The 26,692-nt window shown below is 39.5% G+C and overlaps 1 protein-coding gene and 1 long non-coding RNA gene across 2 annotated transcripts in view; one reads left to right on the top strand and one right to left on the bottom strand.

Moving 5' to 3' along the window:
- The window catches only part of sog (chordin short gastrulation), a 62,863-nt gene that overhangs the window by 26,520 nt on the left and 9,651 nt on the right, over positions 1-26,692 (top strand). The window contains exons 2-4 of the mRNA XM_017905992.1: positions 11,361-11,464; positions 19,597-19,726; positions 26,599-26,664. Coding sequence (XP_017761481.1) covers positions 11,361-11,464; positions 19,597-19,726; positions 26,599-26,664 — 300 coding nt within the window. The remainder of the gene's footprint in view (positions 1-11,360; positions 11,465-19,596; positions 19,727-26,598; positions 26,665-26,692) is intronic.
- On the bottom strand, positions 5,595-6,180 carry LOC108551751 (uncharacterized). Its single transcript, XR_001890505.1, has 3 exons — positions 6,121-6,180; positions 5,915-6,033; positions 5,595-5,846 (listed from the first exon to the last, which is right to left on the bottom strand). It is a non-coding gene; the product is annotated as an uncharacterized LOC108551751 (long non-coding RNA).

The following is a 26,692-nucleotide window of genomic DNA, read 5'->3' as shown; positions in this document are numbered from 1 at the left end:
GTGCAACGAGCACGGTATGCTGTTTATATTTCGAACGAATAGGATATATTCAGTTAAAAAATAAACAGGGTAAGATGGAATATGAATAACATCTGCTAGTGCATTCATTCATATACATCTTCGTTCGTTATGTAACATTCGTAATGTAATTTAAAATCGAATGTTCAAAACTCGCTCTACGTTAAGAAATTTTAGGAAAAAATTAACCTTAAGGTCCTGTGGGATATCATTCTTCAACGTCTTGGTAAAAAGGTTAGAAAAATTAACCTCGAAATTGCGAAGAATTTCATTCCTCGACGACTGGATAAACAGGTTAGGATGACACCCTGCGTATGTTTTTCAGGTTAGGAAGAACACGTTTCCATGAAATCGCGTTGCCTGAAATTGAGTTATTGGAAAGTAAGAAATTCTGGGAGAATGCGAAACGTAGAATGTAATGCGAGAGCATTATTTCTTCGTATTGTTCCCGCTTAATTTCTTTCCGCGTCTGTGTAGTAGGTGGTAACGGTGAATGATTGTGCACTACATCTGAGAATCGTTAATTCCGCAATTCGTTAGAAAAACCATTATCGAAAAGCAACGTGTCACAACATCTTCCACACGCGACATATAATGCTGGGTTGCTGAAAACGAAATTTCTGTCGTATTTGGGTTACGATAGATGGAGGAGCAGGCGAAACAAGGAAAACGGCGAAAGGTGGAGTGCCAGTCGTCGTCGAACCGTAGAGAACTATTCGGTATAGATGGAGTGGGGTGGGGAGAAAGATGGCGAGAATAAGAGGAAAGAAACGGGAAAGTCTATAAAAGGAAATTGAACGGAGGTGGAAATGAATATAAGGGAAAAGAGGTGGAGACTGTGGAAAAAATTGATAGGGGGAATGTAGGAGAACAAGGGGTTCGGTGAGGGAGGTATAAGGCGAAGACAAGTTAGTATGGTCGGTGAGCAGATAGGCAGCAGTGATCTCGGTTGTGACGACAAATACGGTCATAATTACGCGTGTAAGGAAGTGTAACAACGAACCTGTCCCTTTTCTCTCCGGAAAGGTTTGGCCATTTTCGGATAACGCCGCTGTCATTGCTTGCAGGGATAACGTGGGGATTTTTCTGTAGGCACTCCAGCCTCCGGCTGACTTATCACGTCGTCCGATCTCCAGCAGGTTTCTGGCGCCACTAGTCACGCGAATTTCAATGATCGCAGTGCACTGAACGTATGAGTTTGACGCACATCTAGAGTCAGTCACAATCAAATGTATGAAGAACATTTTCGTGTTATCTATTTTCGCATAAGGACAGTTACAACATCAATTACATACTTCAGTTACACGAAGTAGAAGAGAAGGAATTATAAAAATAAATGCTACATGTAAAATCTAATGCCGACCACACCCATGATCATGCAAACCGATGACCAACCATCCTACACGAATAATCTGCACGTACATACATCGACTTGGATCAGCTCGAATATGAACGAAAACCTGCATAGTCAGCGTTAACAATCATCTTAATGTAATACTCGAACGTTTAACAAGTGGCAGAGGAATGACAGAATCCGCAGACACCGACTGTATACTTCGAATCGGCTTTTCCTATATATGGATATAAGTGTGCACAGGCGCGCACGCAGCAATGTGGTGTTGTATCAGGGACAAACAATGACGACGATGATGACGCCGACCTGGACGACGTCTGTTGAAAACGCTTTGGCGTGGTCTAGGGTACACCAGCGGCAGACACCGCGTAATGCTTGGCGTAGTTGGTGAATGGCCCCTTGATCCAGATTTTTGTAGGGTGATTTTTGCACACTCAGGGCCACCTATATATAGCACTGGGCACTCGACATTGCATCGCCAGTTGCCGTCTCGACAACAGCGTACGGCCAGGGGAGAGAAGAGGAGGCCAGTCTCCATGTTATGCCTTACTTCGTGTTCTTCGTCTTTTCTTTAGTCATCTTTTCTCTTTCTTATTGCTCTCTTTCTCGTTTTCTCTCCCCTTCTATTCTACTTTTTCACTCCTCAGCTTTATTTTTTCTACTTGTTGCAACTAATTCTCCGGATTTTGCTTTCTGGTAGAATTAGCCCGTTTTTTCGTACACGCTCCTTTTTTACACTCATCACCTGCTGTGTTTCTTTTTCTAACAAGTGAGTCAACTTATCTTAGTCAATTCAATGCACCGTGGCTGGGTATGATTTGTCCTTGTTTAGTGCGCACGCTATCTATGAACACGCGATATTTCGTTCTCTGCGCGTCGCATGGCGTGCGTCGAACTGTTTGTTTATGGGAAGTGGTTAGAGAGATCATTGACTCGTTTGTAGCTTCTCAGCTAGTGTAACGTGTCGGCAGTGTTCCATTAGTTAAAAACAGTATCGTTGACAATGACTAATGACTAAATTTGGAATCTTTCACCGATCAAAAGTTTCGATCCTAACCTATAATTTGTCACAATTTTTTCATCATAATATCATAATATTATTCTTTGCTTCCCAATAATATAGTAGAATTAAAACGCAGTATATGATCCAGGAAATACACGTGCACATACATCATAAGCACATATAAAATTTTGTAGAGAACAGTGCTATTGGATCTGGTCACTCGTATATCAGACACGAAAATATTCTATCTTGGATCTAGTTTCGAGTTTCACTATTATGGAAATGGTAACAAAATTTTTAAAAATTACCGCACTGTAAATATATGAATTTGAAAAAAACATTTTTGACGATCTCGATTTTTTGTTTTTAGGTTATAGAGGAATCGCGCATACGTTTCAATCGAACTACGTCTTTACACTGTTAAGAGCCGTTTCTTCCACGTCTGTAAAGCGACAGCAACATATTTCTTCGTGCGCCCCTTGCAAAATCGCACCATTTGTCATAACTCTTGATGTAGCATTAACATTCCCGTTCTTGAGCCGCACTGGAACTGTTCGACCCGGACTGTTGCGATCGGCTTGCAATATTTCTGTTCCCTCGCGTCCGTTTCTTATTCTGTCCATAATTAAAGCCGCATCAACCATTTGATGACATATTTTTGCGCATTCTGTTTCTCTTGTAACTCCACGTTTGCGTTGCTGAATTTTTCTAGCGTTACTTGGTTTATTTACATAGAATGAAATTTACTGAATATTTTTGAGTTGTTTAAAAAACGAATATACGTAGCATTACTAGTTGGCCAGGAACTTTTGACCTTCCACGTTGCTCGTCGGCATTTCCCTTCACGCGTACCGAAAGAGATTAATTGTACTTCCAAAGCCTCCGGCAAATAGGATCACCTGCGGCTCTCTTAGTTGTTCCACCTCCTACGTCGATGACTAGGAGAAACTGGGGAGAAATTTTACGTGTCCGACGAAAGTAGAATTAAAACTTAAGCGAAAGATGTAATTTTCTTTTTCTTGTAATTTACAATTTCGATTTCATATAACAAGGAATTTTACTAGCTTTCCACTATATCAGTGTATTATATTGCTATATCGTTTTTATGGAATTATGTGTAACTAGAATTTAATGTTGCACAAATTCTCAAGTATATTTTTATTTACATGGAATAACAGATGTTATAAATATGTGTTTATATATATGTCATTACGTATTTTATGGATCATGTTACTCCAGAAAGCATTATCGTAGCCAGTCGTTCAACTATATCATTCGTTAATGGATAAATTTATTCCGTGTCAGTAAAAAAAACATCGCTTCTAATTCGGCATTGGTACGACACGAAGAAGGCGGTATTGTTATTTTCTCGACAGTAATACATTGCGCATATGACAGCCTTTAAACTTTAAAAACAAGATGGAAAATTTTTAGCAAATTTTTAGAAATGTTTGCAATTCGTTACAGTATTGTATTTTATATATTTCTTTTTATCAGCAAAAATCATACAAAAAGAAATTTACAAAATGTTTATAAAAATAAAGGAAAATATCCGATTTTCATATGGCAATAACGTTGTATAAAATTACATTGGAAATAATGGCGTAGTTAATAATACCTACAAGTGTCGAAAATGCCAATTCTAAATCGTTTCATCGATTCTATAAACGCAATAATGATATTTCATTTTAGTCGTATAGATATTTTAGTTTGAATTGCATAATTGCTTTTCATTCGATTCTTGATTGTCCATTTATATTTCATAATGTTCTTCGACTTCTAAAGAAAATTGCTGAAATCGTAGTTAGAACGTGTAGGTGTGTATTGTGTTTGTTCTCAGACAAGAGAGTATTTTCGAAATGAGTGTAGCTGTGTGAAAACATCGCTGGCTACGTGTGGGCAGCGTCATCACGGTTCTCGTACTACGTTGCCGGGGCGTGCGCCCCGAAGCAGAATTGTGGAGGTGTGTCGCCTACATGCCTGCTCGCCCAGAGGCTTAGGCCTTTTTCATACGGACCCAAACATTGAACCAGATATTTTGCTTGCTATAAAAATAATGAATTACATTAATAGCACGTTTATGCTAATTTAATGAATTAATAAACGTCATCACATGTAAAAGTTAATTATATCACTCGTTAATTAATACAAATTCATATTACCCCAGCGAAATTAAATTCGGCATACTTCCCTAACAAACAAGTGATTCTGATACAAGACGATTGTGCTTTAAATGGAATAAAAATTTACTTTGTTATAATGAAAATTTGCAAATGGCCGATATAAGTTCCTGGTTAAAATTAAATTATATTTTTAATTACCATCGATCACAGTGGCATAATTTGTAATAAAAGATTCAAATTCTGACTCCCCCAGTTTCTTCCAATAATCAGAATGTAGACGCTGCATACAGTCCAAACGAGGCCGAGGAGTACTTGATTTTAAATCCTCTGCATATTAATGCCGATCGAGGACCCGGTGAGATATATATTCGGTCGAGGCGCATGTAGGCGTACACCTACGTGAAACCTGTAGTCGAGAGTGCAGGTACGGTCGCGCAACGACGTCGACGTTTTATAACACAGCAGTGAGACAGGCCAGGATGTGTCGATGTCGAAGAAGAGAAGTCGCGAGGAGTGTGTGTCGCCTACGTGCCTACCCACTTGAAGTGTCAGGAGACCAACCTATGACAAAGTGGCTCGCAGGATCAGACCGGAAGACGTAGATATTGCCCTCATATTCGGCGAGACGATGCTTCACGGCCAGGGTGCGTTGCGTAAAGGCAATGTCGACGACACCTAGTTCGCCACGCTGTTCTCTTTCGTTCATCTCCATCTTTTCTTTTTATCTTCTGTGTTTTTTAGTTGCTGGTGTTTTTTTCCTTCTCCATTTTTGCGTTACGATTCCGTTGTAAGTTACGAAAACGACACGTTTTATTTTCGTTCAACTTCCTCCCATGAGAAATTTCTATCCGGAGGTTATTCTATCATCTTGTTCTTTTTTTGAACCTTCTTCGCTACTGTAGTCACATCACTCGATATAATCCATTATTGATTTAATTCCAATTCTAAATGGTTTCAAATCTGATTTTGCTTCAGAGATAACGAGATCATGTAATTTCGTTCTGAAAAAATAAATAAATATAGATAATCATACAGTCGTCATAGTTATACGTTTGGACATCAAGAATTTGACCAATTTATGTCCACTGGGGTGGTCGTTTGATTTTTAAATGCGAATGTCACGTGTTGCGTGAACTGATCTTATACATAGATCTTCTATGAATATCTGTCGAGCGGCAAAGAAGAGAAAAAAAGCTGGACCTATCTTTAGAAGGTATCCCGAACTTCGCGCGTGTTCGTCGTTATTCATAAATTTTCATGTTAAAGACCCGTGGCATGGTGATTTGCTTGGTTGGTATCATAGGTTTCTCTACATTCCAATTAGCTTTAACGCCAGTTCTCGTTACATCTAAAAGTTATTTTGCCCTTGATTATTTTCTTTCTCGCAATCGACATCGGATAACAATTGACTTTTACCTTGGTATAACGTTTCTGTCCAAACTAAAAATGAAATTATAAATCTGCCTTGAAGTCACGGTGAAGCTCTAGACGACTTTACTCCCTCGAAGCGTAATTCGAATGTATTTATTTTCATCCTGCAACAATGTTATTGTTTAGAATGGCAATGAAACATTAGAAATCGTACAACTGAGACGTGTACGTGCGCGTTCAGATAAAATAACCTCGATACTACTCGGTGCATCGCAATGTCACGTGACGTGAGACCGTATACGATGGTAAAGGTGATGTGAAACTCGAGACGGAGATGAGCAAGAGCGCTACTGTACCTAGAATAAGAAAGAAAGAGAGTTTGAGTGAATGTATAAGAAGAGGGAAGAGGGAAGATATGGCAAATCGTGAAATAGGGGGGACAGGAAGTAAGTGTAACGTGCGAGATTCATGGAAAAGAAGCGGGACGGAGAAAAGTGGAAAAAGCGAGGAAAGAAAGTGGCATGTGTTTGTCGTTCACTCACCCGGCTATCGTGTCATTTCTTTTCCTTTTTTATCCGTCGTCGGTAGAGAACGTTATTTATTTTAGCGAGCGAAGACGTACTCATGGCACTGCCATGGAACTATCTAGGGAGCGATGTAGTAGGGAACGACATACTGCTTCGAATGCAAGTGCGATTTAAATATCCTGCCCCCAGCGGAGGGTTCTGCAACTAAGTAAAGACAGTCGAATTCGAGCAAGAAATATGGATTCGCACCGATAGTTACCACGTGATGATTTTTACTGGATTCGCCGGTGTTACGTCTCTCGAACAACAGAGAATATATCGTGAATTTATGTAACCTAGTCTCAGACGAAATTAATATCGCGGTCGAGGCGTGTCGCACCTCGCCTGAACGGTTTATCGTTCTCGAAACTGGATGTGTCCCTGGTCGCATTTCGAATTTCGCGCTCAAGCAAAAAATAAAAAAAAAAATGAGGGAAGCATATATGTATTCGTTGCCACGTTTTCCGCAACTTTCTTCACACCAACGTGTACCATATTCTCGTCCAGTTTATCGAATAACAACGGGAATAAAATCAGGATAAACGTTTTACCGTTAAAAATTTTGGAATAGTCTTTTGACGTCTTGTATAAAATAGCCATCGGCTGCATTTCAACAACATTTTATGGTAAAAACGGTTTATAGCGGCAAAAGTGAGGCACGTTAACGTATCCAATCCTCGCAACATCGGACGGGCGAGTCAACGGTCGACGGCTTGGATATTTTAGGATTAACAGTAGTCTATCCTGTCGTATTTTTCCTAAACGAACCCCGGTGAGGATTCATCGCGGTTCATCGAACTCCCAGCTTAGAAGCGCCACGCGTTCAGCGTTATCCTAGACCGACTACGTGGCTCAGAATAGTGGCAGAAACTGTGTTCCTAGAATTCTTGATGAGATTCGCGGAAAGCTAAACGTAGAAGGAATGAATGGTCCACAGATGATGCTCCATCTTTAAATACCAAATTATCCTGTAACCAAAATTGCTCGTGTGACGCATTAAAGTTTACCGTACCCCATTACCGATTTTCTTTCATATATTATCAAAAAGTAATAAATAATATTGACCTTGTACTAGTAATTTTTTCTTCTTCCTAGATACAATCAAATTTTAACTAACAGCGTAAATTATGACGCATCGTTTTCTGTGATCTCCGTTTTAACTCTAAATCAATATTTATATGACCAAGCGATAACAACCGTTCATGCTCCTTCATCAGAGTGGAGAAATGAATTTACAGAAGCGTATTTCAAAGATGACGTCGTAACTGGTGTCACCAGCGACCGTTTCTCCTGTTTTTGCCATACTCGAAATGAACAACACTTGAACGTTTGAGGACGCCTGTTTTCATTACGTGTCTCCGAACACTGTATTACGTCGTCGCTTTCAGGATGGCCCTGGTTGTCGTCGTAGTAGTACCGCGTTCGAATGGCCTCTTGGTTTTTACGACTGCACTCGTCAACTTTCATCGTGTTCCGTACAATTTTTCTGCCAACCGAGGGGAAGAGGAACGCGTTACGCGAGAGGCCTTCTCCATTTATGCAAATCGCGGTCAATTTACGGACGCAGCCACGACGCTTTTCCATTCGGCTTAATTTATGCTAATCCATTTATGCAAATATCTCGGTAATTCGCGTGAACGCCCTCTATGCTGCTGTTCTCCACTAGCATCTTTAATTTTGTTAAAGCGTGAACAGCACAAAAGAGCCATTATGCATGTACAAAGGAAAATAGTGAACACCGCCATAGGGCAGGCTATTGAATTTCTGATTGGTTTACCGAGAGGGCGCGTTTCGCGTTTCGCGAACTCGACAAGGAAGCTGCGCTAAGCATGAACCATGGCGATTGACCTGTTCGAGATAAAGCCCACAAGATTTAACAGTTGATAAGTTATAGCAGCGGAGTTAACGGTCTATGAAACGTTGGTATATGGGCCAAATTAGCACCGGTAGCTCTATACTCCGTGTCGTCCACTTCGCCACAGCGTCCTATTCTCATCCTTCCAATAATAGATTAAACGTTTAGCGAGATTCGACGCCTATGCTCTCGCCCTATCGCCAGTTACATTCCGTCCCCTGAGTTTAGGCTTACGTGGTAAGTTGTAAGTGCAACGGTATCTATTTACCATTGGATCCTATTTTCATTATGTGGCAGATAACAAGAATTTCTGTAAGAGAGATAAGATTATTAATAGAAGAATAAAGCGGTCGCTGTTGAAAAGTGAAATTTTAACGTTTTCCTTTGAACCGATTCCTTATTGATAAGCTTCGCATTATGTATCGCACACGAATTCTGGAGAAACGGGAGTTTAGAAGGGCGAGAGCCGAGAAAGAGAAGAGGTCCATTAGGAGAATGTCAGATCGGAGCGATAAAGAGCATCGACCGTGCACGCGCGGTGCGCCAACGGTTCTCCCTGAAGCTTTTCTCCGATTTCGATGCTTCAGTGTCGGGATTAATTCGTTCTTTGGCTTTGTCCTCGATACTCGAGTGATTTATTCGATTCGTTGGCGTACTTCGTGTTAAACAGAAGAAGGAAACTGAGCCGGATGAGATGGATAGAATTCATCGAGTTTGTTGGCACCACTGCTTCCCATCGTTTGTTATATTCACGCCCCATCAGTATATAAATCTATTCACAATTTTGATCTATATTTTCTATTCAACTATCGTGGGTCACAATTTTCCATAAGTGTGTCAGACTAGGTGCAAAAATTGTTTAACACTCCGCTGTATAATGCTCAATCAAGACACTGATGCGAACACAGAGAACGAGAGAGTTATTGGGCGGATTTAGATGAATGGCATTGATGATATATGAACACATACGAATAAAGAGTGAGACGATGCGACAACGTAGCATTCGACTCGCATATTTGCGATGTGGTGGCGTATCGAGGTTCTCTTCTCTCGGGCTTTCCTGGTTGCTTAGGACCGACTCTGTGCTTAGAACGACTTAGTACACACGGTGCAACGACCTCGTGCAACGAGCCTTACTGTGTATCTTTCTTCCTCTCTTTCTCTCTCGAACGCGTACACATCTAAAGCAAACGGAACCCCCGGACGAGTCCAAAGAAACCGATCTCCGCTCGTTCTCTCGTTTTCTCGTTCTCGCAACTTGGAGTATCGCGACATTTGCATCTTATTGGAGTTTTGGATAGATTCAAACGTGATTTACACCAGGCTCGGCTAATAGGTTTGTTGGTAATGTTGCAGGAATTTCTAATATTGATCAGCGTACAATCTGTTGCATTTTATTCTTGGCTTTGGGCACATTCTTGTGTCTTGATCAATATGGTACGGTTTTACATTGAATACCTGGGATTGTTTGCATTGCAGCTTGGTTAACGTTGATTTTGAATCAACTATGCTATACTGATCTTTGCTTTCCCATGATAGTAAACGTTATAATCCACTTTTCTTGTGTTATTCTTCTTCAATAGTCGATGGTCGTTTTTATTAAAACCACTTAGTGACCTACGCATTTTTATGAGAAAAGGAAGAGAAAGAAATTATTAGAACTTCTGTAGTAACACCTTTCGTGTAATAAATTATTAAAATTTTTTTACCTATAGTCACTTCTCACTTTTAGTAGCAAATCACTTGCAATGATTTACAATTATCCATTGATAAAATACCAACAAAATATCGGAAACTATTTTGCTTCGTCACGTGACAGGTAGCACGCGAAGCCGTATTACACTACCTGTATAAAGCGATTGATGTTCCAGTCCCGAGAAACTTCTTCATATTGAGGTGTGACACGCACAAATCCCTTGGTTACAGGGCGCGTAATACCTCGGTGGAGGGGATGAAAGTGACTTCTTAGACGCGCCGATAAGTCGCATAATCCGACAGAAAGTGTCTGTTATTTTCGGTACTAGCATGGTCGAGCATTTATTTTTACACGGAAAAATAAAAAGACACCGTAACGTTTAACAGTCATACCCAGACCTAGCTGGCTCTTTCCTCCTCCTTATCCTTTTCCTTTTTCTTTTTTTCGTATTGCGGAACAAGGTGAATCGACGACACTGTTAAATGAGGCAACGGCCTTGCGAGAATGGTTCACGATCTTTTTTCCTTCTTCCAAGATCGCCTTCTGCCACTTTCCCTTCTCCCTTTCTCTCTGAGGCCGTCGCTTTCTTCTTTTACACACCGTCTCATCGTCGTCTCGGCGATTTTTAAGCAGCGACCAAGAACGTTTGCTCCTCCTTCAACCACGATGATGATTCATAGGCTGGCGATTAGCGTATCCCAGCCTGGGAGAGTCATTCATTCTGCGATTTCACTTTTATCCTATTCTGGAACATGAAAGGATTATGTGGTCGTATTACGTTAAAGTTAAATGGAAGATAATTTTTCTTTTTGCAAAAATTCGTAGGTTAAGTACCAAATTTGATAGGTTAAGGTCATTTTCTGTAAGGAGTCGTTATTGTGTACTTGGTATCTCATCGGTTCATGCCACTGTTCGAGAAAATGATTCCTCGATTACGTTAAATAGTGCACAATATACACTTACTGACAAAAGTTAAAAAACGACGTCATCATTTGAGAATTTCGGTATATTCTTTATCTTCTAGGATATATAGATTGAAACTAAAAATAGCATAATAAAATAACATTCCATACATCAGTAAACAATGAGTATTTTTTCAACATACTTGTATGTAGAATATATAGAATATTCCCAAATTACCAAACGATTACGTTGTTTCTTAACTTTTGTCAGTAAGTGTATATTCCTAAACCTTTCTCCACTGGAACGCCTTCTTCCCTCTCCTAACCTCAATCTCCACTTTCTGTTCGCTTTCAAATATTTCAGCCTAGCCATTTTTCAAGCCGTTAAATTCATGCGTATACCAGTTGCTATTACACTGAAATAAAAAAAAAGTGAAATTCATGATACCAATTAAATACTTCTTTGTTACAGAATGTACGTTCGGCAAGCAGATACGGGAACTGGGCACCACTTGGTTCGCGGATTTGGGCCCGCCCTTCGGAGTCATGTACTGCATCAAATGCGAATGCATTCCGGTACGTATTAAAGTGGGTGTGCCCACACGCATTCGTGCGTGTCTGTGTGCACGTATCGAGTCCCCCCTGTTCGTTGAGTCCGACCTTTAACCCCCTCGCGGCGAGGCTCGCCTCAAGCCGCACGTACAACATTACGTTTCTATGTAACTGGTCGACCTGACGCGACTTTTACGGAATTCACGTCGACTATTCGTGTAGGTACACGAGTGCCGGAACACCCTGTTCTCTGCTACTATAGCTCGTTTCAAAGTTCCTCTAGTATATATTCAGAAAAATTCCGTTATTCCGACTACCCCATTTTGATAGCAATTAATATTCTGTTATACAAGAAATCGGTAACTGGTGCCCGCAGACTGATGCATCGATGTTATCGACGGTCTGGTTTACGATATATAACCTCAATTCCAGCTCAATTGAATTGTTATCGTACGTAACTCGTAAGTCGTAATTTAATCAAAGACTTTAAATCGCAAGTGATTTTTTCCAATTTAATTTTCTATAACATCGTGCGATTTTGAAGTTACATACACATTTAACCTTTATAAATTTTATTTTGTTTACTTATCGATCTATTGTTTCGTTTCATTTCTATATTATTGCACTAGCATCGAATAATTTATCTATAGTAATTATTGTTCTCATATAGTTCTGTTTTTTGTAAACGAAGAAAATTCTGGTTATAGAAAGATCAAATATGTTAAATGTATACGATTTACTTGGAAAGATCATAAAGCCTGTAGTGTGTATAAGTTTCCAACTATCACTGTGTAGGACTACCTGATCCATATCGACGCTTTCTTGGATCGCTTTTTCCGAGAAGGTCATAGAAATGGCATTGCCCTTTGGAGAGTGCTGTAGATCGACGTAATACGCGAGGCACGGACTAAATCTCGATCTGGGTGACGTGACCCACGGAGACTTGACGTGCTTTCTAATCCCATTCCTGATCCGAGACAGACTGGCGTCCGCTTCTCAGTTCGTCTACTACTACGGAACGTGCGAGGCGCATATATTGCTCACGTATCGTTTTACGGGTATATTGTGACACGTCATACCGTGTCCTTTAAACTCTGTCATGGAATTCCTAATGTTCCTGTAACATTTGATTATCAAAATTTAGTATGATCAACGTAATCGATAAGATTAAACAACTCTACATATTGTCATCTATTAATTTGAAGACATAAAAGAATTTAGATTTTTATATTAATATTTTTAACATTCATGGAGCCAGTTTCTCATCTTATGTATTTGCAAAAAAACGAAACGAATCTCAATCAGAGATCGAACTTATCATGGAGTATAGCTGAAAGAAGATGAATCGTTTGGGCGTGATTGAACATCTGTGTCTGAAGCTCCATACAAATCAGTATTGTCATGTTCCTTTTTGTCGATGCAAACGTGTCGAATGATGGGTTGGTAGTCTTGTATTTCCGATGCAATCGTTGATGGGCCGCACCTACATTTGGTTATACATTTTGTCACGTGTATACATGACCTCCAGTATTAACGGAGTTGCATCAGTATGACGCAAAGAATGCCGAATTAAATTGGTTCCGATTGTGTGTTCCAAGAATATATTTCTTAGTCTCGCTTAGTCACTGTTGCTTTGGTTTCTATGATCGTTTTCTGCAACATAAAAAATTAAATTTATCTAATTATATTTATGTAAAATACGGTACTTTTTATGGATTCATTACATGCAACTATAAAATAGCTAATGAATATAATTGGAAAGAAGTATCGAAAAAAATCGATATACAATTCTTGCATGATCATGATCGATGTTATTAACAGAAGAATCTATATCAATTTGTTTTGCATTTTCATTAGATAAACTCGCTTAAATTCTTATCGCGCAATAATCGTCATTTGCATTTCCCACATACGTGTCACAGGGTAATACTGCTTTGTTTGGCATTCTATATGCAATCAAACGATAACGTCACCGAGTACCGGCACGTCCCTTGCGCGCGTGTCATCGATGTTCTTACCTTTTCGCATGGACCGACAGTTTTCAATGTTGCAATCCATATCCATTGCCTGACTTATTGCATTTACATGAAAATCTAAATCATTTTTTCTAGCCTTGGCTGTTCTCATTTATGGCGTTTTATCATACGCAGTAGATGCACAACTACGTTTTCTAATAGGATATCGACGATGATAGAACGTTTTTATATGATTTAATTAATTGAAAATCGTAAAACATTGTTCATTTCATTCGCTGATTGAACGACGATGTATCTGTCGGTATTTATTGGACACCCTGTATATACCATCGGTCGTTACGATCGAACATAACGCGTTCGATCTACGAACGATGCCTGGTTGCTAAATCGGGTGTTTTTCTTATCGCCTTTTCTTGCAGACATGTAATAATAGGCTCTGCGCTAATGAGCGTGATTTTGAGTAGATAAAAGACCAGCCCCTGTCGATTAGCTTCGTTTAGTGGTTCTCTTCCGGACTTTCTCGATGAAAGGCGGAGACCTTAATGTTTTTTACTTCGTTTAACTGCGTAGCATACAATTGCCTTCTTTAAAATTGCTTCTAATCAACGATCTGTGATTTTTGTTTCTTTCTCTGTATCTCTCTTTAAAAATGAATAGAATTTTCTTGAGAAAAGTAGGCTTTCGATGGTTGAACGAGTAGGAATAATCGTTGTTAATACTGAAACATTAATTTGTATAGAAACATTTTAAAAGTACAATATTACATTAAGGAACGATAAAGATAGATTTTTATCAAGGGGAACATCTTTTATCCTGCGCAGGAACAAAAGCGTCGTTAAACGATGATCCAGTCGAGATTTTGTTCACACCCACTTATGCTCGATCCACTGAAGCAGAAAAGAGACAACGATGTAAAGGGGATTCGAGGGGGACTTTGATGCCCACGACTTGTCGGCCGCCTTGTATCGTCAGACTATTAAAGATACTCATCTCATTATACAAGATCCACCGACGTCTCCCACGCGATGATATGTTCGTTCATTCTTCTTTGCCATTCACTTTTCCTCTTCTTCCATTTATCCTTATTTGCATAATCCGATCTGTAAAATGAGCGTGAAAATTCCTGTTACTTTCAGTGATACATGTGCATACATAGAATGATTAATTTTATTTCCTAGTTATTGCAAATGAATTTTAATAAATACCTCTTCACCAGCATTTCTTAGTACCTCTTTCTAGTCATTTCTGCCAGGAAAATGAACGGTACAAAGATATATGCAGCTGCAAACATTTCATTAATTAAAATGGACAGTTAAATTGTATATGATTCGATTGTCGATAATGGTATCGCAGATGTCTGTATAAAACTGATCATTAAAATTATGGTCTATTAGGAAAGCGGTTAATTACCATTCAGCTGATTCTCGAACGCTCTATTCAATTATCTATTGATATTACATACCTTGTTGGTAACATACACATAAATGTGCAATATTTAGTTGAAATCGTACTTTCAATTACGACAGTTATTGAAAGAAAATGATGGGACACAATTATTTTGGCACTCCATGCTTGTCTGTCACTATGGCTTTGAATCGTGTTTATAATGTAAACAACATTAGCAGATTTTCACCCGAAAACGAGAAATTCGATCTTTCCCCGAGTGCTCGTGGCTTAGGTTGTTTACACTGTACTGATTCAAATACGTGGTTTACATCCAATGTTTGCTCTGTCACTTTACACGACCCTGTTTATGTACAAACATCATGGGTCATGTTATATCGAAGAGAGCGTTTTTCCTGTTGGATGCAGCGCGCAAGCCCGGGCGCGAGGCGCGACATCTGTTGAATTACGCATCCAATTAATGAAAATAAAAGTAGAAGTAGATGCATTAGCATACATTATACGATTAATAAGTTGTTAGATGAAAAATATACGACAAGTTTAATACGTCGTTTTCATTTACGTTTAAGAATGAATTATGACAAATGGTTAATCAGCTGTACTGAATAAATTTAAAATAAAATTATGTTCGTGTTTTGAACCCTTGTATTATGACGTGTCTATCTCGACATGAGCTTTTCATGCCAAACCGGCTCAAAATCAGCTATACTTATTATACAAGTAAAATTTATATAAATTCTAACAATTTTCATAATTTTAGTGCAAACCAGGCGTATGTATAGTGAATAACTGGAATTAAATGTTTTTACCTTGTGTACCTTGTGTCATTTATCGACAGGATATTGGCAAGGAGAAAGATAAATAATTTCCATGGGGTCCAAAAGTTAAGCCGGCTGAGTCACATTGAGGTTAATAACATTGGGTTAATAATTTGACCTTCATACAGTTGATTGTGGGTTAAAAATATGGAAATAAATTTGGGGTCAATCATAAAGCGATTCGAAGCCCTCGCCCTGTGCGGTTCAATTAATGCTCTCTATCATAGTAACGGGTTCTGTCGCGCATGCATTTATCGTCTGGACAGAACGGTCACGACTGTCCTAATGGAGTTTAATTTAGCCAATCTTCATAAACTCTGTCCTTGACTGGTAACCATTCTTACGTATTTCCCTATACTACTGTCTTAAACATATCATTGTTTTTGTCAGTCCAACAATATATCATGAAGCAATCAAAATTATAAAATTTGGAAGAAATAATACATGGTGTCAAGCTGATAAATAATATTAAGGCATTCAGACACTTTGGTACGTGCTTCTTCATCATTTTCAATACCATAAAGAGTCTTATATATATATGCATGTATGTATGTATGGGTGTATGTATATCTGTTCACACGTTACAGGTTGAAATATCAACGGCAAAAAGAAGGAATGAATTTTACAAAGGAAGTATGAGTATTAACATAGGAAGAAAAGAGCAAGAAAATGGGACTGGACGATAGGTCGACTGAAAGGGAAAATAGAGTGCGACTGAAACAGAAAGAGAAAAAGAGAGAGAGAGAGAGAGAGAGAGAGAGAGAGAGAGAGAGAGAACACGCTGGTAGAGAACTGCTCGGACCCAGCGGCTTATGGACGGACGCGCGAACTCTATTTTTAGCTTCGGTGGAATGACAGTCCCTCTTCAGTGTATATGAGGAGCTATTGATAGGTCGCGAGCTTCGTGTGAGCAGTCAGGCAGACACGTCGCGTGAATCACACGAGACGTCGTTTCTTTACCTAAAGTTATACATCGGGCTACTATCTACCGTTATACATTTTACTTTTCAACGGTTACGTTTGGATATACTCAACACACTCGTTTGTTTAATTTACTTTTAATACTTAATTCTACTTTTTACTTATTTTTATTTATTATTGTCCGTTATATTCTGTTCCTTTTCGATGTATTATTATAGGTATCAAAACGTGTCGACTAATTATTAATATTATTTACGCGAAGAATGCAATAAAAAAGGAATATATATACTGTTCTAAACGCTCTGTAACTACTCTTATTGACTGAAAACGGAACATTGGAATACTACGAACGGTTACGGCATAGATATAAAAATAAGTAGACAAGAAAAGGGAATATCCATGTCTAAATGAGTTCCGTTCACAGCCTCTATATCTAGTAGGTATATAACCTAATCTTTGCATTTCTACCTATGTATATAGTTACAGAGATGTGTAGTCAGTTTCTCTACAAATAATTTCAACATACATACGAAAGAATAATTCGTTATACAAGAATAGTTGCTCGTTTATACAGTAATTAATGTATTTTTATATATATATATATTGCGTTCAGCTCGAATTATATTTTTATATCTTCAAACAGGACATTTTCAGGCTTCTCAAAGTAACGCAGTAAATTATGATACACAACTGTCACCCTAAAATTAGTTAATTTTATTAATAAGTCATATCCAAGTAAAGACATGGTAGGTCAAAAAACTTGAAATTTTTCAAAGATGTGTCTAATAGTAAATTAGAAATTACAAGAGATTGGTAAATTTTATTACAAAATGGTATTAATTAAAAAATTTTCTTTTTTAGTAAGAGTATCTGGGAAAGGAACCATATAATAATTTTCACGCGCAAATCAACACTGATCTCCGATCTACGCGGTGCAAAATATTTGTCTCGCTTCTATAATTATTTTTTACATAGCGTGAGAATAATGAATGGCTGTCGTAGTCAGAAAATATCGTAGGTGGATGATTCACGCTAACCACATTTCTTGAATAGCGAGACGCTTTTTAATGGAGACGATCGCCCAGTTCGATCTTCCTGTGCCTCGCAAAAACGTTCCCATTACATCGTGCACGAGCACTTAACACACTCGTCAGTCGTTTGGTTGCGATATTAACGCAGCCGTGTGATATTTTTGGCCACAGCGTCACACGGCTATATTTACATAGTGTTTGCAACTTCAAAGAATATTCAAAACTTCCTTAAAGAGAAAAAAGGCAGAAATAGATACAGAAATAGCAATAAAGTTCTGTAAGGACTACAAATTTTCGCATAGCCTTACTCATCTGTATCCCACGTTATCTACAGTGCAATTAGATACCTCGGGGTGTTCCCGATGAAAAAATTCACGCTTCATTCTTCATAATGGGCCTTATCGTTGTCGTTTCTCGAGTTTCTAGATCACATGAAAAGTTTTTGGTACATTATATCTCACAGTGTCGCGAAAAGTTATCAGAAGCGTCGACCGGTACTTAAATGTATCTTCGAATGATAAAAAATACACCTACTCGCTTAGCAGGTTCCAGTTAACTGTCCCGCGATCTTACGGGGACCAGTGAAACTCGGAATTTACTCCTGGCGCCCCGATTCCCATGTAATGCGAAGTTTAATGTCTGCGTTGCCTGATTACCAGTCTTCGCCGTTCCGTTACCTTCCTTTTTTCCACTTTGTCACTGGAGTCAACGTCGAATGTATCGTTTTGCGTTTCAGGAATTCCGTGTAGCTCTATAAAACCCTAAACTTAATTTTTCCTCTCGATCCGCTGTAACTGGAACCCTTCCCGGTCCGTGATCTCTTATCCTTTGCTTTAGTCGGCATGTCGTTGAAAAAGAATCTCTTGAGATTGGATTTTCACACCCAGAGATAACTAGGCGCCGCAAATTTGCTTTAAAGTCGGATATTTATCGACCGGCCAACGCATGCCTGTTGTATTGCAGGAAAGTCGCTGTTGTCCAGATCGAACGATTCTAGTTAGTCTATGTTATTTACGCGTGTACATATTACTTTAAATTTTATGTAAAATTTTACCGTGTGTAGTTAAGATAATCAGGAGATATACAATTGTAATTTATAATTATGTTCACACTTACGGTTTTTACTTATCATCAGACAATTCTTGATACCATTACGAAATTTCAGTAAACGTTATTATCTTCGTAAAAGTGGCCAACCAAAGAACATAGATGAATGTTCGAGGTTTATGGATTGAATCGGACATGTGCCATTGGGTATGAATACGTCGTAAAGAACGACATAGTGAACCGCGAGTAAGACATCTGAAAAGGGAAATACATTGGTCAGAAATGACAGATCTATAGTAGAAAGTGGCTCGGATTACAATACCACGGAATATGAATTTATAAGGCGTACCGTATTGTGGAATACATTGGTACCAACGCTGCCATTGACATGGTTTGGAATAAGCCGCGGTAGGTGGACAACCTTTTTTCGCGTAAACTCTTGGAAAGTCGTGACCGACAGAGACGTTAAATGATAATTTATATTAAGGGAAGTGTTGTAAATCGTATCGCAAATAATGGCACCATTGACCGTGATAAACGAGTCCTTTGTGATCAATAACACCTACCAATTACTTGCTAATAGATTTATGTACGCAGTCCATGTAAACGTTACAACTATCGTTAGCGATGCGTAAAGGAGTAATAAACATGTAAGCACGTTTACAGGCTCGAAAACATTACAATCACACTTTCAAACGTCACCGCGAACGTGTCCAGTAGTATGAACAGCCTGATGGAGAAACTCTTAGGAATTCGCATAATTTGGAAGAGGAAAATAACGTATTAGCATTCGTTAGTATTTGAATAATAATTAACTTCAACGTTGTTCTCTGTAATTTTTAAGTTTCTACTTTGTAATGGACATTATTCAGATTTTTTTATACTTAAATTGAAAACTACTTATTACTGATTGATCACGTTTCACATACTTTAACGTATACACTGCATTCTGCTTTCAGGTGCAGAAGAAACGGCGAATCGTTGCGAGGGTCCACTGCCGTAACATCAAGAACGAATGTCCAGAACTCACATGCAAGGAGCCAGTTCTTCTTCCAGGTCGATGCTGCAAATCTTGTCCAGGAGATTTCAGTAAGTAACACTATGGTTTCCCGTACAGACACTTAATACCAGACTTGTACACTATCAAGCTTGAGAAAAGTCACCAGACTTGTGCTGACCCCTATGCAGGAACGCGTCATTGGACACTGTTTACACCTGTGGATGCATATAGTGGCATGTTGTTACTTAATGCGAGGTATCTGCGAGATAAGGAAATTGCTGTAATATGATCCCAAGACTCGTGTATCGATCCACGATTTTAAAGAAACACGTGTGCTTTTATTCGATAATCTCAGATTATGTTCACGTCGTTCTCAATGTTACAGTTCAATGAAAATACTTTGCCAGTAGACTAGTTTGATTTATCAGGATACTTATCTGCAACACTAGAGTAAAATGAACGCTGCTGACACTTCTTCGTTTCGCCGTCCATCATAAATGTGTCAAAGGAAAAGAAAGGCAATGAGGAGAAAAGTTCACTACCAGCAACACTGGAATAGGTTCATAAATATCACGAAAGGATAGAGACAAGACATATTGAGGGACTAGAGGCATTAATGAGAATCAAGTGGTTTGCATAAATCATTTATCAATGATCACCGCCTCTTTTGTCTGTATCTTTGTCTTTATCAGCTCTTAGAAGGCCCTCTTTCTCTTTTCCACACTTCCTCGGTTGCTTCTTCCAGCGTTTCTCTATCGGTCCGATCAACCTGATAATCGTATTTGCAATGCCATGTAATCATGATCGACCGTTATCGCCCAGTACCTTTACTTTTATTATCACCTCGATGCTCGAGTGTTCTTATTAAGGGATTAGCAGATTAACGTGCATGCGCAGCTTTTCTCAAAAGTAAAATAAGAGACATAGATCCGTTATTTCTTTTTTTACCGTAAGTAGAGTTCCTTTTCTTCGTACTGTTATCTCCGATTTTATTGTCTTTGTTCTTGAAAATAGCCCCTAGCTCTTCCTCCGGTTTGTATAGTGTCGCAAAGCAAACAGTGAGCATATAAATCATACACCAATTTTCTGATTTCTATTCTTGAACACGATATTCGAGATTGTATCGATGAAGAAATTTTTTAGCTACTCCTTATTGTCCCTTGGTAGTACTCTCTTTGCTTCATAAACGGCAGACATCCGAAATTAGGATAAGAAATTTAGTTGTCCTATGTTTGTTTTCTCGTGCTGTAAAATGTCTCGTTGATACGCAGCTTTCACTTGAACAGTGCTAAATTCTTTGTATGCTTACGTGGTTCATTTCTTCCATGAACGAATTCCTATATCGACGTTAATTACCATAGAATGCGGATGGAATAAATGAAATCGTCAAAATACTTGTGCTCATTCCATTTGCTTTTAAATGGAAATGTAGTAGATGGTGGGAAATAAAGTTCGTGACTTTAGCATTCTCTGAGGAACTAAGATTTGAATTCTGGCCGGGTAAGCTAATCAATTATAGTAAACCTAATGTTGCTCAAGTTTTCTGACTTCTTTTTTCACGTATTCTTTTAGATGTTGATAAACATCTGTATCTGTAAGAAATATATAAATGTCATATTTACGATACAAAATTATTATTTATATGTATTGTAAAAAACACAGCTTTGAACATAACCTAACACGCACGTTCTCGGAATAATGTATCTTCTTCGAAAATCGTTGTTAATTGCATTGATATTATGACAATGTTCTTCCGGTGTCCTAGCGATATTCTCTTCCATATATTCCTTATTATCATTGCTGAGAAATGAAGATTAAGGTTTTGCAACGAAAAGCACGATTAAGTGCGGGAAAGAACGAACGGACCTTTGATGACGAACAGACGAGAAGATAACGCCAGGCCACACGCGCATGTTGACCATAACCACTTTTACAATATGGACGGCGCAATTTATTGGTTACTTAGAATCAATTAGCGGGCTCGCATTTATTAGCCGCGGACAAGTCTTCTGTCATTGTCCGTGCGCTTTCTATTCCCATTCCGAGCAGTCGAAGATTTCTTTATCACGGTCTTAGAAGCTACTCGACAGCGCTACTTTCCTCATATCCCGTATTTTTTCTCATATCATTCGCAATCTCGTGAATGAGAAATGCCAGCGGGACGGTGTTTCTCGTGGCGCTAGTTTTTCCAATGTCACTGCGACGCTATTCCTTGCTGTTGGCAACAAGAAAAGTAGAGATTGGCGTAAAACTTTTAATTAAAATCAACATTGGATCGATGTGGCGATATCGATTGTTTATTATACCTGGGGAGTTTAGTATGCTCGAACTTGTTCTCGTGATTCAGAACGCTCTATCGCTAATACAGGAAACGTGCTGTTACGTGACAGATTCTCCACGGATCTTGTTTTCTCGGGCTGATTATGGCGTCCGTGACATCTATAATTGCATATGTCAATTAGTAAAAACACGAACTTGGGGCGTATGTTGGGTACGTGTATCCACCACGAGGAAAGATGGCGGGTTGATTTCTCAACAGCGCGAACAGCGCCACCCCGTGGCCGGTCCACGGGATACGGCGGCGTGGCGAGATAAGCGAAATAACAACCCGTAAGAGAAACCGAATTGTGCATAATGGCGGTGGGGGAAGGCTGGTGAAGGAAGAAAAAGCAGCACGGGAAAAAAGGTTGATGATAAAGAAACGGCAGAGTCAGGGTAAAAAAAGGAAAAAAGAAGAAATGAGCATGATGAGGAGAGGAAGAGGAGTAGAAGATTGTTGGCTGAGTAGGCAGAAAGAGAGAAGAGATTGGTCGGGCGCCACGGTTTAGCGCCATGGCGCCGGCTATATTACCGCATGGCGTCACTTCGATTAAGCCGTGCAATCTAAATGTAAATATTAGCATACGTAATGATCGGGCATAACGTGCGCGGGAATGAGAATAGACGAGGAGATGTGGCTTGGTAGGAGGGTTGGAAGGTCGCGAGAGAAACAACGTAGGCGGAGGGGGAGATCATTGCGAACCATTCCTCCTCCAATAAGGCTGACCAATCCTCTCTTTGCTACTGTGCCCCTTCGTGTTCACCTCTTATCGTCTTTTCTCGTATTTCTCTTTATCCTCCAGCATTGATACTTGATAGCCGTTAATTTTGTATCCGCCTTGTCTCCGTCCACTCGTTCCTTTTCCTCCAATGTCAACCACCATTTTCGTCGGTTGCTATCTCGCGTACCTTAAATTGCTTCATAGGGTGCTAATATTTTTGCAAAATACCTACGGTTATGTTTTTTATCTTGAAATTATTGATTGGTATTTTAAAGAACAGGAATAGATACGTATTCGAAAACGATTAAAGTATGGGCATGATTGCACCAGATTCCAGGCAGGTCAGCCTTCACGTGTAAAAATCCTTAGAATGTTTACGTCTACCCGTTACTTATTCGCGAGGAAAATCGTACATGCGACTTTGAGTTAACACCTTTCTCGTTACGTGCGTGGTTACTCCAGCCATAAAAGATTTGTTTTACAACGAAACGTTTGCTTGCATTCCCTGGTGACACATCAAGAATCCCAACTGAAACAGTAATTTTTTATTCTGGAATTAAGTAACCAATAATAAATGTTCAGCCTAAGAGCAAATCGATATAAAGAAATTTACAATAGTCTCATGAAGCTATAGCACATATTGGACTGCTGTTTATCTCGTGTAACAATTTGGTCGCATATCGCCTTACGTTTCCCATTCGCAAGTTCCTTGTCCAAGTATCTATCACTTCCACTCATCTGACACAGCCGATACCCTGAAAAACCAGATTCGAAAAGGTCATCTCGATATGGTAGTTCAGAGCTTAACAATCTGCCCGGTATAGCAAATTTCCGAACCCGTTTCAAGTCACGGAAGTTGATAGTTGGAGGAAAAAAGTTGATATAATCATTAATCATAATCATTGAGAAAAAATTAGATAGAGACGAAAAGTTACATCACGTAGAATCATAAATTTACTTCGGTTTGTCATTAAGCAATTGAAAAATGGCGAATCGTATGTGACACTGCACGATCATTGAATTAAAAATTACCTAAAGACTTTTGATGAAAACATTTTTCCGCCGAGTAAAAGCATCACGTTGGTACATACAATGTCGCAGCATGCAAAAATTCGTTTTCCTGTGTCCGTTTCTCCACATTCTCCGGCCGCTGTCATCGTGGTCGTGTTCGCGTCGACGTCTGGCAGGCTTGTTGCCCCCTGCTGATGTAAGGTGAAGTCGCTTACGATTACCAATACGCGACCGTCTCCCTTTTACGTTCCGTGAAAAGAAACTGTGACCCGTGAGCCCGTCGATTGGACTGTCACATCGATTCTCATCGGCTCGGACGACGGACGACAACGTGTCCTGGATGTTGGCAGGGGACGCGAAAGACGAGCCATTCGCCGGTAATGATGAAACTTGTTGAATCTCTCGCGCCCTCTTTGGAAGGGCAACGTAGGTTCGGATACCAAGAGACGCATGATCGCGGTTAGCATCGCGATATATTAATACGTGGCCTTGTCCAGGGAATTATGGTGGATCGTTTAAAAGTGTATTCATTGCGGTCTTTTCTTACTCCGGAGGTCCACGTCGGCTTGATTACGACCATTCTCTGTTATTCTGGCGTTAACGTGTTTACCAGGATGTCGCCTGAATCATCGCTAATTTCTTGCCTCGTGGGAATGCTGTTTAGTAACGAACAATGAACGATACCTCGTGTACAAAAACGTGCGTTGCTTCATAGATAAGAATTCATAGGTTATATTTGGTTACCTTAGAACTACTAGATTGGTGTAATGTTTAGTAGCTGGATTCAGATTGAAAATCGCTTTCCGATTTAATTTCTTTCTTCGCAGTGCCATTGTCACGTTTTATTGCAGGCTTTCGGGCAGTCCTGGAAGGTTGTAAAGTAGTAAAAAAAGTATGCAATTGTTACGAGATTAGTGTTTTAGAGAATGTGAAAGGCAATTGGTCGGGGAAGTTCCCCTATTTTGGAACTATTTTCATGAGCTTAATCTTGAATAACGACTGACTGTCGGACAGACGCACCACGTAAAATGTCTGTTCTTCCGTGAATGTTATTAAATTGTCCGTAATGTTCTTCCTAATCACGTCCACTGGGCGGTAAAATCCATAATCTATGTCCCTCGGGTTTAACAGAGTAGCCTGTTGTTTAGCACAATGATACCTGAAATATTTGCATTGATTATATATTTAAAATGAAAGGAATTGTTTTCGTTAAATAGAAAAGCAAAGCTCGGAGCTATTGGAAAATGACGTTACTTTTAAATTGAATGTAATTAGAAAAACATTTGGAATTGGCACAAGTAACGGCATTGATTAAATAAGTTTATGGCGAAATTTTATGTACGCGGTTTTTGGCATCATCTCTCACGGTGATGACAGAGATTGATAGTTACATGAACGTATTAAGCTTAACATAAATCTTTGGAACGTGCAGCTTTTTTAGTATCTTCTTTGGCTTTTAATGTACGGGAGATAAAGAATCGAGGCGCCATGAGCCACATGGCTTTTTGGCGGTGCGGTACACGAAATCTGCGAAAACTTCGGTCTAGTGGCATCTTAAAAATTTACTTCATGATTACAGTGCGATTTAAAAGTAATAATGCCCGTGATGGTTACGCAGTAACGTATTACATATCATATATCATATCTTCTATAGTTTCGTAGTCGAATTTCGTTTGCGCGGCAAACATGTTCAAATTTGAATTTAAATTCGAATTCTGAAATATATTCAAAGATAGAGTAATGTTTTCGTATTTGACACGTAACGTAATTAATTTTTACAAAGAGATAATTTTTCATATCTCGGTATACTGCGAAAAGAAAGATGGCCGTTGCGTGCAATTGCAAAAGAGAGCGAGAGAAACGAAGAGAAATTAGCGAGAGAACGTGTTGTAAAATCCTGCGGAACGAATATCCGTAAATCGAGGGTTAAGAGGTATAGAAATGGCGGGTAGAAAGGTGAAACGGCGTGTCACGTTATCCCATGGCTATTGGTGGTTGTCACTGGCACGTACTGTACATATACCAATTAACGTATCCGTGCGGCTGGATCAGCGCGGTATGCGCCATAAAAGCAACATTCAAAGTAGCGGTGGTTGGCGCCAGCCGCCTCTTTTTCCACCCCACGGGCATTCTTTATGGTTCATACACACATCGCGACTGAATGAGGATTCACTCTCTCTGTCCCTTTACTCTGTACCTCGTTTCCTCTCTCTCCTATCCTCTTCCTTACGTCCACTCGTAGTTTCTTTTTCCTTTTACATCCTTCCTTCTTCTTCTCCTTTTACCATTTTCGATCGGTTATTTTTGTTTTATGTTCGTGCCGGGCCATTCGGTGTGTCGCCTTATAATCGATACGCCACCACGCGGGTTCCTTCGACTTCACGATCGACGACGCGACACGCTGCCCGAAACGCGTATACACGCATCCATTATCTTCTTCGGCAGTGCGGAAAGGGTGAAGGAGAAAGAGAATGCATCTTCTCTCTGGTCGCGATGTACGGTTTTAGCGGTAAGAGAGGCTCGATATGGGCGTTACGCCGGCCAGCATAAAACCTCGGCGTATATCACTGCTCCTTACGAAATGAACTTTAACGAGAAGTTTCTCGCCAGAGGGAAGGAGTTTCGGCGACAGTGGCGCGCACACGACCGTTTTACGAGGCAATAAAACGATGTTTTTTTTACAAAGCACGCTATTCCCGATGTCCATGGCTCGTTTCGAGCATGCACATTCTTGGGAAATGGAAATTTCTAATAACGCGGATTTCTGGAATTTCTATGAAGGTTAAAAAGTACAAGTTAGGTTAGGTTATTTCTGAAACGACAATAAATGTCTAAATTTTGGTGAAAATTGTACAAAAGAAATCGACGTTGTCTAAATAGGTAAACATAAGACGTTCATCATGTTGCAGGTATTGACATAGTGCAGGATTTGCCAGCACAGTTGACTTCCGAGGAAGAAGAGCGAAGTCTAAAACGTAATTGTCCCCATCAATCTATTCACTT

The sequence above is a fragment of the Eufriesea mexicana genome, unplaced genomic scaffold, assembly GCF_001483705.2.
Source record: "Eufriesea mexicana isolate 0111107269 unplaced genomic scaffold, ASM148370v2 scaffold474474898, whole genome shotgun sequence".
NCBI classification, from domain to species: domain Eukaryota; kingdom Metazoa; phylum Arthropoda; class Insecta; order Hymenoptera; family Apidae; genus Eufriesea; species Eufriesea mexicana.
The sequence above is the reverse complement of the archived record's forward strand: the minus strand, read 5'-3'. Positions and strand labels throughout refer to the sequence as shown.